The sequence below is a fragment of the Erythrolamprus reginae genome, chromosome 3 (assembly GCF_031021105.1).
Source record: "Erythrolamprus reginae isolate rEryReg1 chromosome 3, rEryReg1.hap1, whole genome shotgun sequence".
NCBI lineage: Eukaryota > Metazoa > Chordata > Lepidosauria > Squamata > Dipsadidae > Erythrolamprus > Erythrolamprus reginae.
In genome coordinates, this window is record NC_091952.1 from 29,318,975 (window position 1) to 29,333,472 (window position 14,498).

A 14,498-nucleotide genomic window follows, 5' to 3' on the forward strand; every position below is an offset into this window, starting at 1 on the left:
GAGGTTGCAGGACAAAGGTTTAAGGATCAAGCCTGATAAATGTGTCTGGGGAACCAACAGTATAGAATTCCTAGGATATAAAATAGATAAGGAAGGCATCCACCCCACAACAGAGAAGCTGAGAGCAATTAGAGAAGCCCCAGAGCCACGAGATAAGAATGAGTTGCAGGCATTTTTAGGCCTCCTTAATTTTTATTCCGTTTTTTTAAAGCAGAAGGCAACAGTAGCAGAGCCTCTCCATCGTTTACTCCAGAAGGAAGCCCGCTGGATATGGGGGAAAACTGAACGTGAAGCTTTTTCTCAAATAAAGAATTTATTAACTTCTAAAAGCGTAGTAGTCCAATATAGTGCTTCGCTACCCATTAGACTCACGTGCGACGCTTCGCCGTACGGCATAGGAGGAGTCCTAGCTCACGTTCTACCTAATAAGACAGAGGCCCCGATAGCATTTTTTTCAAGAACCATGACCAGCACAGAGAGGAATTATAGCCAGTTAGACAAGGAGGCTCTAGCATTAGTGGCAGGGGTAAAGAAGTTTCACAATTATATTTTTGGAAGAAGTTTTGAGCTAGTCACTGACCACAAGCCCCTACTAGGTCTGCTAGCCCCCAACAAGCCCACTCCACCTTTTATGTCTCCAAGACTAATCAGATGGGCTCTTTTCCTCTCAGGGTATCAGTATGAGCTCACCCACAAGGGGGGAAAGGAAATCAATCACGCAGACGGCCTCAGCAGGTGCCCCATAACAGACTTAGTGGAAGACCCTGTTCCTTCCACAGATGTGTTAATGATAGATCTCGAGGAAAACCCACTAACCACAGCAAAAGAGGTAGCTGCACACACGCAGCAAGATCAAATCCTTAAACAAGTGGTGAACTGTGTTCTTAAGGGATGGCAAAATGATGTTGTGAAACCTGAATTGTGTGATTTTAAAAACAAAAGACTTGAGTTATCGTATGTAAAGGGTTGTCTGTTGTGGGGAGATAGAGTGATCATCCCAAAAAATCTAAGGGAAAAGGTACTCAAAATGTTACATGTGGGTCATCCTGGGATTGTCAGGATGAAGAGCTTGGCAAGGGGGCATTTATGGTGGCCAGGGCTGGATGCTGATGTTGAAAATTGGGTTTCAAAGTGTGACCCGTGCCAAGAGTCACGGCCTAGTCCCCCCAAAACAACTCCGGCTGAGTGGGAACAGCCTGCTGGTCCTTGGTCTAGAATCCACATTGATTTTGCTGGCCCGGTGGGGTCCCAGTACTTTTTAATAGCGGTTGATGCCTTCTCCAAATGGGTGGAAATAATAGCAATGAACAATATAACCACAAGTGCCACCATCAAGGTATTGAGTAGACTGTTTGCATCCCATGGTTGCCCAGATATCTTAGTGTCTGACAATGGGCCTCAGCTAACAGCCAGGCAATTCGAATTGTTCTTAGATGGCCTAGGGGTCAGGCATGCCCTCATCTCACCTTATTCGCCCTGGGCTAACGGATTGGCAGAACGTTACGTTCGGGTGGCAAAGGAGGCATTGCGCAGGTCAGGCCCTGGGGATGTGCAACAAAACTTGGACCAATTCTTACTAACCCAGCACATTACCCCTAACTCACACACACATGTAAGCCCTGCAGAGTTATTGATGGGAAGAAAGTTGAGGTCACCACTAGACAGGCTAAACCCAAGGTTCTGTATTAATAATAAACAAATGTGTGTAAAACCTGAAAGAGAAATGTATTTGGGACAAAATGTATATGTAAAAAGCTTTGATGGAAATGTAAACTGGATGAAAGGAATTGTTGTTAAGCAAAATGCACCCAAGACTTATATTGTAAAACTGGAGGATGGTCGTTTGTGGAAACGACACATAGACCACATTCGAAAGCGAGCAGAAAATCAATTGCCACAAACCGCTGACATGGACTCTCCCCCTTCAACAGACTTTTGTACATTGCCCGAGCTAAGAAACACGCAAAGAGACTTATCGGGCCAGGGGGAACCATCCAGCGACGCCGAGCCATCCTCGTCCTCCGAAGCCTTCGTTGGGCCCGCCAGGCCAAGTCCGCCGCGCCGGGAGAACAGCGGCGAGCCATCCTCCACAGTCGATGGCGAAGGAGAAATTGAACTGCGCAGGTCAGCGCGAGCTCCTCGGAGGCCCCACCGATTGGACGACTTTGTCACATGGCTTTCTTGATGGATGTGTCCAACTATGAGGGGAGGGGTGTTGTATCCTGAAATGGCTACCTTGTAACTCTGTAAATAGTTTGTTCCTCTTTCCAGCGCTGTCTGAGCCCAAGCAGGAAGTCGCTCCTGATTGGCTCAGACGCGGCCGGCTCTAGCTTTGGCGGGAACCGCAAATGTATAAAAGGAGCGGTTTCTCCAGGCAGAGTCAGTCGGTACTCGCTGAATTGTCACTTTGCTTTGCTGAGCTGTCACTAATTCTCTGAGCTGAATAAAAGTACCGATTGCTCAAAACCCTGTCTCTGGGTCTACTTCATATAGCATATTTTAAAAGGGGGGGGGGGAACCAATGACAGAAACTCTGAAATGCACAGAATCCAAAAAAAATTGCCAAAATTGTGCGTGCGCAAGATTTGATTATTATTATTTATTAGATTTGTATGCCGCCCACTCCGAAGACTAAGACTTCTGCATGCGCAGAAGCAAAAACACGCTGGCACACATGCGCACGCATGCAAGAGAAGCGAATCTGCGCACGGAGCGCATCAGTAGTGGCAGTAATGGGAATCCGTCCCGGGTGTAAGTGTGAAAGAAAAGGACATAAGTCACGTTTTTCAGGCCCGTTGTAACTTTGAACGGCCACTACACGAACTGTCGTCAAGCGAGGGCGACTTGTATTATTATCCCCGCTCGAAAATGATAGCCTCCGTCGGGCGGTCTGATGTTAGGAAACGAGGCCTGGCAGGAAATGGGAGCGGGTGAGGGGTAGCAAGGTTGATGCATCTGGCCTGACTCTTTCTGGCCTGACCCCGCTGCCCTTCTGCCACTTTTCTCGACGCCTCCCCACGAACCAACCAGCCCAATTTGAACAAGAGCCCGTGCGTCGCCTCGCCAGGGGGTTGTTCCGGCGCCAAAACCGCCTTCTCGATTCTCCTCGTCTGAGGCTAGTAGAGGCGGCGTGAGAGGACGAGGCGGAGCCAAATAGCGCTTTGGAGGCTCGTGTACTTGTGCCCGAGGGCTGGTACGGAGGAGCAGGAATGGGTTGGAAGAGCCCCCTGCTTCGGTCCGGCCCGCTACTCCCCTCCCCTGGTAAAATAAACAACACCCTGCCTCCTCCTCCTCCTTCCCCCGAGATAAAACCTCGGTCGCGGTGCCTTGGCCGGTCTTTCTCTCTCTCTTAAGCCGGTCCCGTGGGCTGTGTCAGGGTATGGCAGCGCTGGGAGCCCTAGTGAAGAAAGTGTGGTGTATCCGCCGCTATTTGGTGCTTCTGTGCGCTCCGCTGCTGCTGCTGCCCATCCTCTTCAGCCTGCCCCCCAAGGTAACGCCTTGCCCGCCGCCGCCCTTTCTAGGGTACGACTCGCACTTCTGATACTCTTGCCCCCTTAGGAAAAGCTTCTTTTTCCTTCGTGCTTTCTGCGTCCCGAGTCCCGGACTCCGTGTCCCTCACCCTGTGGGGTAACCACCGAGCTGCTCCGCCGACCAAGCTGGGGCCCCAATCTTTCCTATTTTTGTCTTTGAACTTAAGATGAGCAACATCTGAGCAGGTGATTTATGCCCCCCCCCTTAAGTATGTGGGAAGCTCGGTTCAAATAACTTTCAGACTGTCACCGTTGGCAGGTGGTAGTTAAAGCGGGGGGGGGGGGGGGGAGAGAAATAGTCTATCCTCCGCTTTGCTGAACTAAAATCTCTGCCTTTTCATTGTTTCTCCAACATTTGTTAAGCAAAGAATTAAAAAATTATAAATAAAATTTATTTATAATTTTAGTTTTATATATATAAAAGTTTTAAAACTTTGATTAAGCAAAAGTAAAGCAGTATTAGCTCTAATTAAAGGCTTCCCTTTCATAAAGGACTTCTTCTCTGGAACAGCCTCCGGAGATTCCCAGAAACAACTCTTTGACATTGGTCCTTGTTCCTCATTCCTCTTACTCATCTCTTTGGGTAACTTGATTTTCCACCCCTTCCTTTTGCTCTATCAACTCTTCTGCTTAATGTCCCACCCACTTAATCCATGCCAGTTAATCTGTGCTCTCTCAGGATTCTAAAATATTACTATCATAGTTCTGGGTAATAATTACTAGTTTTCTGATTCCTGCAAACGTATTTTTTTAATTTCAAATATTTTTATTTTTCGCTTAACAATTCAGAGGAGCTTAAAGTTGTTGGTGCTTCATCCTGGTCTCCTACAATTTATTGATTGTACACACCAGCCAGTATGATTTTTGATGACCGAAGATCAGAATGACTCAAAACAGTTCTAATCCAGTGTGTCTGAAGGGCAGCAACTTGGAGACAATTGACGTTTCCAGCTGAGAATCAATCTTTGAAAATATAAGCTGACTTGCACTGATAGTTGTTCAATATCATAGACACCAAATGTATTTTCTTTCTCCGTTTTCAGGTTTCTTTCCTTTTCCCACAGTTTTATCTCTAAGAAATATTTGCCTCAAAGGAGTATTTTTTCTTCAAATTTAAACCATTAATCTCTGTAGGAAAATAATATTTCTTTTATATATATAATATATTATAATTTATATTATAAATTTATAATTATTATAATTATTATTATAATTAAAATACTATAATATATTATTATATTATTATAATTTAATATATAATATATATATATACACACACACACACACACACACAAAAAACTTGACATGACTTAACATATAAACATAGAATCTTAAGAACCCAACTTCCTATCTTAATTATAGCTAAAGATCAGTACAAAATTTCATATACATATATTGTAAATATTTACATTTCTAATTCCTTTCAGTATCTATTTCTTCCATATATTTGTCAGTATAACTTATCTTATTTACTAAATCTTTACTTATATTACAATTTATCTAACAATTCTCTATATTATATCATATAATGATATATTATTTAATTCAATAATTCCTCAATTTTTAATCTCAGGAAAATAATATTTCTGTGCCTTTAAAGTTCCAGTTTCCTCTCTGCTATGTTAGAAGACTTGCAGATGTAGGAGAATAACTCTTCTCTACCACCCAGTCAAGAATACTGTGAGCCATGTACTGTTCTCTACAAAATTAATTTTCTCCAGCTAAACATTGTAGCCACTGTTCTCTGGCCTGGTATGATTCCCTGGTACAAGATTGTCTATTAATGCAGCATCCTAAATCTGAATATTTTAATTGAAGAAGACTATCTCAAATTTTTGGAGAAGCCTTCATTCCATTCTGTAAAATATGAAAAATCACAGTTCCGGATTGCTTGGTTGGTTCAAGAACTGCTTCCCATTCATATCACAAGGATGTGAATATTTTTCCTAGAGAAATATCCAGAGCTTTGTCATTATTGTTTTTTCATATTCCTAGTCCAGACAAATGTTTTTGTACCAATAAAGAAGAATATTTGTAGCTCAAGAGTTGAAATAAGGCATCCTTATTTATAGCTCAGAGTTGAAATAAGGCATAGTCTCTGAGCTTAGTTGGTTTCATGAAGACGTTTCATTACCTGTACTTGATAATATCATCAGTGCTTGTGACAAAAACAAAACATTTTTATTTCCTGTGCTTCAAGCAAAACGTATTAATAAAATAACATTGCTTATTCCAATTTTTGTCTCTTCTTTCTTGGTCATTGCTTCCAAGATATTTCATTGTTACATTTTATATTTTGATCAGAAAAGATGTTCCAGAGAGAATGCTCAGAATAGAATAAGTCCCGTACATTTTAATATACAAGCAAGTACCGTAGTTTAAAATTGTAATCCAGTGTACAAAACAATTTGATCAAAAGTTTTTAAGCAATTATTTGGCCATTTCCTAAATTTGTCATTCCATGTATCATCTACTGTGTAATTGTACATTATTTTTGGCTATTTCAATACATATATAGATGATACAAACTCATGTACAATAATATTAGAAGTGGAATAGGATTTAAAAAAAACATAAACATAGAAAAAATGGTATAGAATTTTCTTACAAATGTTAGGATTATCACCCTTTCCCCCCCTCTTGCCAAGTTCTGAAATATTCAGAGCTTTGTTGGCACAAGTGAGACCAACTAGGACTCTCGATTCCAATTCTCTGAGAAAATATCCCTGTCTCATCTGCACCTTTAGTCTAAGTGTCTTTCAGGTTAAAAGATCTGCAATCGTGCAATAAAATCCAGCACTAATGCTTTCAAGAATCTTGTCTATATTGACTATATATTCTATTTGACCATTCCTGAATATGTTCAGGACAACGGTGTGGCACTACTTACACAATTTAGTGTCCTTCAGCTGCATTGTTTCTCTTCTAAACTGCATTCCCATCAATCAGATAGAAAGTCGATAGTATTTTTCCTTACACCATGAAAATCAAATTGTTTCCACAGGTAGTCCTCGGTGTCTGCAATTAGGTTTAAGTCATTAAGCAAAGTGATTGCTAAATGAAAAATCATGTGACTGCAAATATGCTTATGATTTTATATAGGATGAGGTATACTAACTGACCATAATGTGAATACATGACTGAGAAAGAGAGAGATGCTGTGAAGATGGTAAATGTGGACATCAGTCAGAAAATTATTTTTCTGGCAATTTTAATTGTCACTGTCTGAGAGAGCAACTAAATGAGGACTGTTAAGGAGTGTGCAGAACGTCCCTTGAACTATCAAGGACATGCATAGATGAAACATGGGATTCCAGCAAATATCCAGGAGATATGAGTAATTCAGTCATACAAAAACATACATTAAAATGTATAAAATATTGTTTTTAGAAATAGCACAGTCACGTTAAACAGTCCGGTCATACACATTCAAATCAGTCAATATCTCTCATATAATAATAATATTATAAGTCTGTCTTTGTCTTACATATCAAACATACATCAGAGCTTACTACATCAGTCACAGTGAATCAGCAGAAAGAGCAGAGAATGATGCTTTCTGGCTCCCTCTTATGGCAATTTGCAACACTCCCTCTTAAAGCTATAGTACTTCACTACAAACAAACATTCATTGTGCTGTGTTTGCTTAGAAACAGCCGGCCGGTTAGAGCCGTGCGATTGGCGTCCCTATCCAAGGTTCTGATAGGGCGCGTTCCATAGTTACTTTGTAAGCGGGAAAGTTACTGTGTATATGATTGGTTCCTGCCTCAGCCAAGGCTTGCTATATAACCCTGTATGTATTGTTGGATTTCTTTAAGCCTGTACCTGCCTGTCTGGCATGCATTCCGTATTAAAGTGATCTCTTTCATAAGGCCTCCTCTGTTTTACTGGCGACGAGGATTCTCGCCATTTCTTCAGGATTTCTATGCTTGGACGTAAGTGACAATGTCAGTGCAACTTACTTTCGCCCCCTTCAATCCCCAAGGGGAGACATGGGATTCCTATGTTGCCCGTTTCGATTGCTTTTTAATCTCCAATGGGTACATGGAGATATCCGGTGACAGGAAAAGATCTTATTTCCTGGGGTTTTGTGGCCCCGAGATGTTCGAAACGGCTCGAGCATTGTTTGCCCCTACTTCGATCCACGATGTCTCTTGGGAAGACTTTCTAAAAACCTTGCAGGATCATTATGCCCCAGCCCCGTCCCGGTGTGCGAGGCGCTACAAATTTTACCAGCGGAATCAAGCTGAGGGGGAATCTATAAATGACTATGTGGCCGCCCTGCGTCGCGCGGCACTTTATTGCGAGTTTGCAGACCTGAATGATTATCTCCTAGACAGGCTTGTAATAGGGGTGAGAGACGGTCGGCTTAAGCGGCGTCTCCTGGCCATTAGGGATTTGACATTTCAGGCTGCGCTGGCGGAGGCTCGTGCGTTTGAGCTGTCAACGCAGTCGCTGGCAGCCATGGACAGCACCGTCAATGTAACCCGAAAAGCTTCGGTTGCCGCTGATAAGGCCACCGTTCTCCCAGAGGAGGAGGGAAGTCACGAAGCAGAGGAGGAGGAGGTGTGTAAATTGGCACCGAGTAGGAACCGAGACGTTCCTGTTACCCGTCCCAGGCCACCCCAGGCTCCTTGTCAGGGCTGCGGGGGCAACCATCTGAGGTCCTCCTGCCCGTCCCGTGATGCCGTGTGCTGGCAGTGTGGTGCAAAGGGGCACCTTTCCAGGGTCTGCCGTTCTCGCAGAGTTTCTGCAGCCGCTAGCCGAGAGCAACGAGAGCCCCAGAGTTTTATTCCCCGATGGCAGAAAAAATTTCCGTCCAACCGGCGTGAGGATTGCAACGCTATCTATAGTCGGCCACGTTTGGCTACCACTTTCGTGAAGGAGATGTCCAGTTCAGCGGAGAAGATTTCTTTGGTGGTCCAGTTGGGTTCTTCGAGGTGCCCTATGCAGGTGGACACTGGATCTGCCCATTCCTTGATTTCCTGGACAACATTGAAGCGCTGTTTTCCAGCTGCCTGCAGAGGTCGCCTGTCTCCATGCTCGGTGCAACTTAAAGACTATCAAGGGACTCCAATACCTATTGTGGGGGAGGGCTATTTTCCAGTTCGTTACAAAACTTTTGTGGGCAATTTGCCTCTTATTATTATTAATGGGCCATTCTCTAATCTCTTAGGGTTGGACTGGTTCAAGGCTTTGGGACTTTCTGTGACTGGGGTAAATGCTGTAACTGATATGGGGAAGTTTGAAATTTTGGCACGGGAGTTTCCTACCGTATTCGATGGTCAGTTGGGCTGTTACAAGGGATCCCCAATTTCATTCGGGTTAAACCCACAGGAACCAGCGGTTCGTTTGAAAGCCCGCAGGGTGCCCATTCCCCTCCGGCCGAAAGTTGATGAGGAACTGGACAGACTGATCGCCCAGGGGGTGCTAGAGCCGGTTGATCAGGCTAAATGGGAAACCCCGGTAGTCATTGCATTTAAGGGGGATGGGGGAATTAGGCTGTGTGGGGACTACAAATGTTCCATTAACAAAGCGTTGGCACACCATTCATATCCATTGCCAGTGGTGCAACAGCTGCTGCATACTTTGGGAAAAGGTCAGGTGTTCGCGAAGCTGGATTTATCTCAGGCTTATCAGCAGCTTCCAGTTGACCCCCTGGCTGCAGAGGCGCAGTCAATCATTACCCATCGAGGGGTTTTTAAGTGTCACCGTTTACAATTTGGGGTCTCTATTGCCCCAGGGCTATTCCAGGGCCTGATGGAGAGGTTACTGTATGGGCTCGATGGCACGGTGCCCTACTTCGATGACGTCCTGGTGTCGGGGAGTTCCACCGACGAGTTGATGGATCGAGTACGAAAGGTTTTGTCCAAGTTCAGGGATGCGGGGCTGAAGCTTAAGGAAAGAAAATGTGTTTTCGGTGTCCCAAGGGTGGAATTCCTGGGCTTTATTGTTGATGGGGAGGGAATTCACCCCACCCCTGAAAAGACACGGGCAATTAGGGAGGCCCCCAGGCCACGATCTAAGACTGAGCTACAAGCCTTCCTAGGACTTTTAAATTTTTACGCGATATTCATTCCGCATAAGGCGTCGGTGGCCGAGCCTTTGCACCGGCTTTTGGACAAACATGCGAAATGGCACTGGGGTGGAAGGGAGGAATCGGCTTTTAATGGGGTCAAGGACTTACTGCTGTCCAATAACGTGCTGGCCCAGTACTCCCCAGGTTTACCTTTAACATTGACCTGTGATGCTTCACAGCATGGGGTGGGTGCTGTCCTTAGTCACAGGTTGCCCAATGGAGCCGAAGCCCCCCTGGCATTTTTCTCTCGCACATTGGCGCCAGCTGAAAGAAACTATGGTCATATAGACAAAGAGGCGCTGGCACTTATTGCAGGGGTCAAGCGGTTCCACGATTATTTATATGGGAGACAGTTCGAGTTGGTCACAGACCACCAACCACTGCTTGGACTGTTATCGGGAAGCCGTCAGAGCCCAGTGGTCCTATCACCAAGGATGTCACGCTGGATCGTCTTCCTAGCGAACTATAGTTACACGCTGACCTACAAGCCAGGTCGCCACATAGCACACGCTGATGCCCTGAGCAGATGTCCGCTGCCTGATGTTCTCGTCGACCCTGCTCCAACGTGCTCCGTGTTTGCTCTATCTGAGAGCAGAATTCCCATCTCTGCAACCGAAGTGGCCGGAGTGACCGGCCGGGATGCCATTCTATCCCAAATAAGGCAATGGGTATTAAGGGGATGGCCAGCCACAGCCCCAGCCGATGTGTTTGTCCCATTTTTTAGATGTCAGTCTGAGCTCTCTGTGGAAAAAGGGGTGGTGCTGCGTGGAAGCAGGGTGGTAATCCCGGAAACCTTGAGGGGCCAGGTGCTTGCAATGTTGCACAGAAATCACCCAGGCATCGTGCGCATGAAAAGTTTAGCTCGGGACTATGTGTGGTGGCCTGGATTGGATAAGGAGGTGGAGTTAAGGGTCGCTAGTTGTAAAGTTTGCCAGGAAAGCCGCCCTTTCCCGCCTCGAGCCGAGCCGCTGGCATGGGAGCCGCCTGCTGGTCCCTGGGCTCGCATACATATTGATCTCGCCGGTCCCTTTATGGGACAGACCTTTTTGATAGTCGTGGATGCCCATTCTAAGTGGGTGGAGGTTGTCCTGCTCAGATCTACCTGCGCTCAAGCTATCATAGACGCCCTGATGACTCTATTTGCCACTCATGGGTTCCCCGACCTTCTCGTTTCGGACAACGGTCCCCAGTTCACGGCGGTGCACTTTGAGACATTCCTGGCATCTGCTGGCATCAGACATGCATTAAGCTCGCCTTGGCATCCGGCCAGTAATGGCCAGGCGGAACGGGCAGTTAGGTCTGTGAAGGACGCCCTTAAGAGGATGCCACAGGGTTCATGGCAAGAAAAGATAGCAGATTTGTTGCTAGCGCAACATTCCACCCCTTGCGTGGCTACAGGTAAAACCCCAGCCGAACTGTTGATGGGTCGCAAGCTCCGCATCATTCTGGACAGACTGCACCCATGGTACTCTCAAACGGTACAGTGGCCAGTAACCCCAAATCGACAGGTTAAAATAGGTAACACGGTGTTTGTCAGGGCTTACTCGGGAGGACTGAATTGGGAAAGGGGAACCGTAAGGAGGGAGCTGGGACCTCGATCTTTCGAAATTGAGCTGGAAGATGGAAGGGTTTGGAAGAGGCATTTAGACCAGATTCGGGTTAATAGGGCGTGTGATGGTCAAAAGGAAGGAGAAGAGGAGCAGCCGGGATCGCTTCTGAATCCGCTGCAGCTGGCCGTCAGACTGTCAGGGGAAAACGCATCGTCGGACCCTTTAAGGGGTGAGGAAATAAGGGTTTCAGAGGAGGGATTGCAAGAAGCAAATTTGGAAAGGTTTTCAGAGCAGGCGGGCATGCCCCGGCGCTCAGAGAGAACGCGCTACAAACCGGCATATTTAAAAGACTATGTATGTGTCAATCAAGGGGTTAGGAGTGCTGTGTTTGCTTAGAAACAGCCGGCCGGTTAGAGCCGTGCGATTGGCGTCCCTATCCAAGGTTCTGATAGGGCGCGTTCCATAGTTACTTTGTAAGCGGGAAAGTTACTGTGTATATGATTGGTTCCTGCCTCAGCCAAGGCTTGCTATATAACCCTGTATGTATTGTTGGATTTCTTTAAGCCTGTACCTGCCTGTCTGGCATGCATTCCGTATTAAAGTGATCTCTTTCATAAGGCCTCCTCTGTTTTACATTGTTAGTTTGTTTATATTTTGCCAACTCAACTGTCTTGTACATACAAGGACAATAACTCTTAATATCACTGGACTCCCTGTTAAATTTCCTCATTCATTGGTCTGCTCGCTTGGCAGAGCTATAAAAATCACGGAATGAATATTTTTCTTTTTTTTTAGTGTCTTCAAGGCAGTCTGCACTCCTGGCAATTGCTTTCTTGGGACATTTTCAGAAATGGTTTGCCATCGCTGCCTTCTTGGGGCCAAAAGAAAGTGACTGACTCTAAGTAACTAAGTCAGCTTTGCCGAACGCAGGACTAGAATTCTCAATATCCTGGTTTCTAGCCTGGTGTCTATAATCATTATACCAAACTGGATCTTTTTAGATACTTTGTTTGCTAATTAAACTTTCTCTAACTACATTCAAATACATGTTCACATTCACATAAACCAGAAGGAATAGAAGCTAAGGCTCTTTATTTCTACCATTGAAAATAGTATTTTAAGATGGCTGGCATATCTATCTGGCCATTTACTTGGAAGTTCAGTTGTTGGATCTGATAATGCAGCACTTTTTGCCTATACATCTAGGGAAACTTGTTTCTTATATCTTAGTCCTAAAATGAAGCAATTCTATTGTATTCTTATGTTATTCTTAGAACTGAAGTAGATATAATCTGAAATGAGTTTTAACTTGCATGTGTTTAAAATAATATGAATATTATCAAGACAGTAGGACTGATAATAAATGAGATCATAGCAGACGAGGAGACAGGTATAATTATTTCCTGCAATAATCCTACAAAGAATCCCTACTCTGAAGCTGATTAGATGAATAAGGCCGTTGGCGTAAATGAATGGGGTTTCTACTGCAAGAAGTTAAGTTTCAGCATTTGCAACTAGAGAAGGAAAAAAGTTAACCTCTGGTCTACTGCGTTCTTTGTCCAGTGCCTTTAAAGCCTGCATGTTTGAAGGAGAATCTGATGGTAAAGAAATTTGAGGAGGGATATTTAAACTTCGAGTGCTGAATTTTATTCAACTTCTTCTGTTATGGATTATCAACTTTTAGGGTTATAAAAATAATGGGTCCTGTTCTGATACACATTGTTTCCTACTCAAGAATGCTAGTACTGTACTGTATAGTACAGGGGTGTCAAACTCATGTCGTCACAGCATTGTCACGTGACATATTCATGCCCCGCCCCCCAACTACCAAATGTGATATGTGGTTGTGACTGAGTTGGTTGACTCTTTTTAATATACTGTAGTGGGATCTTAGCCTATAGTTTTAATTAATTAGATTTGTGTACGCATTGTTTTATATTGTACCCTGTGAGTCGCTCCGAGTCTTCGGAGAAGGGCGGCATGTAAATATAATAATAATAATAATAATAATAATAATAATAATAATAATAATAATAATAATAAAAATAATAAATAATAATAAATAATAATAAATAATAATAATAATCAGTATTGGGTTCCTACCTGGACAGGGGGATTGGTGTTCCGGTAGCCAAAATGGAGCTCTGGGCCCAGCTCCAGGTGAAAGGTGGGTGGGCGTGTTGGAGCGAGATTTGGGTTCTGCACATGTGCAGGAAGCAAAATCTTGCAAGAGGACATACGGGTGCAGACACGTAAGATTTTGACAATTTTGTGCAGAAGCAAAAATGCCAAAATCTTGCACACCCGCATATCTTCTCACAAGATTTGCTTCCTGCACATGCACAGAAGCCAAATCTTGCTCCAATGCATGCATGCATGCCGGACGCATGCACATGCACACCAATCATCCACATCAGCACTGGTAGCAGAGTAAGTTGCAACCTCCGCCTGGACGTATTCTTACTGCCTCCCCCTTTGCTAAACTGGATATGAATGCAGCCAGCACATGACACATTTGGTCCATAGGCTGCGAGCTTGACAGTCTGTTATAGTGGTTAAAGATGCTGTACCAAAACAAGAGAAACCCAGAATCCAGCCCTTGCAGAGATATGGAAGCCAGCTGGCTATTCTTCGGTCAGTCATGCTCTCTCAGCCCAAATCAACAACCTGTGGAAGAGTAGAACTTCTTGTCACATCAAATATTGAAAGCTTTGCTATGTGAACTGCAAGCCAAGGAAAAACAGCAATATTTTAATTTTTAATTTTTAAAAAATCTGGCCTACAGAAACCTCAAGAGGTTTCCAGTCAATATTACATGTAGATAGAAAAAAAATCAATTTACCCATTTCAGAAAAAAATCTGTCAGTTTCACCAGTCCTCCATAGTGGATTGTATCAAATCTTTGCATCGCTGTGAATATAACTATCGTGCTGCAATAATCATATACTAAAATATTCTTCTATTTCTTTTTAAAAAAACTATCCATTAATCCTAAAAGGAGACCTTCTGACTTTAGTTGAATGAACTCTATTTACCTTTTTGTTTCTGGATAGCAGGGTACAATTATAAACAATCTGGCTTTCTTTGCAATTTTACAAAGGGGATTAAATTTGGTTTTTCCAGTAGGCTTTGGAAAACAGATGCATTGTGAATTCTTTCCTCTTGGAATATGATACTTTTGTTTGAATTGAGTTCATATACCTGCCCTATCACAGGACTGCAAAGTTACTTTCTGATTTTTATGTATATATTTAACCTTAGTTTGGTTGCTCAAAGTTTCAGTGGCATGTAAATTTCATAAAACAAAAATATTTCTATTTCAATATAAAATGTTGGGTG

General features: G+C 44.0%; 1 protein-coding gene across 1 annotated transcript in view; it reads left to right on the forward strand.

The window, feature by feature from the left end:
* Positions 1 to 3,333: 3,333 nt before the first annotated feature.
* SLC13A3 (solute carrier family 13 member 3) overlaps positions 3,334 to 14,498 on the forward strand; it is a 62,600-nt gene continuing 51,435 nt past the window's right edge. The window contains exon 1 of the mRNA XM_070744682.1: positions 3,334 to 3,490. Coding sequence (XP_070600783.1) covers positions 3,380 to 3,490 — 111 coding nt within the window. The 5' untranslated portion in view covers positions 3,334 to 3,379. The remainder of the gene's footprint in view (positions 3,491 to 14,498) is intronic.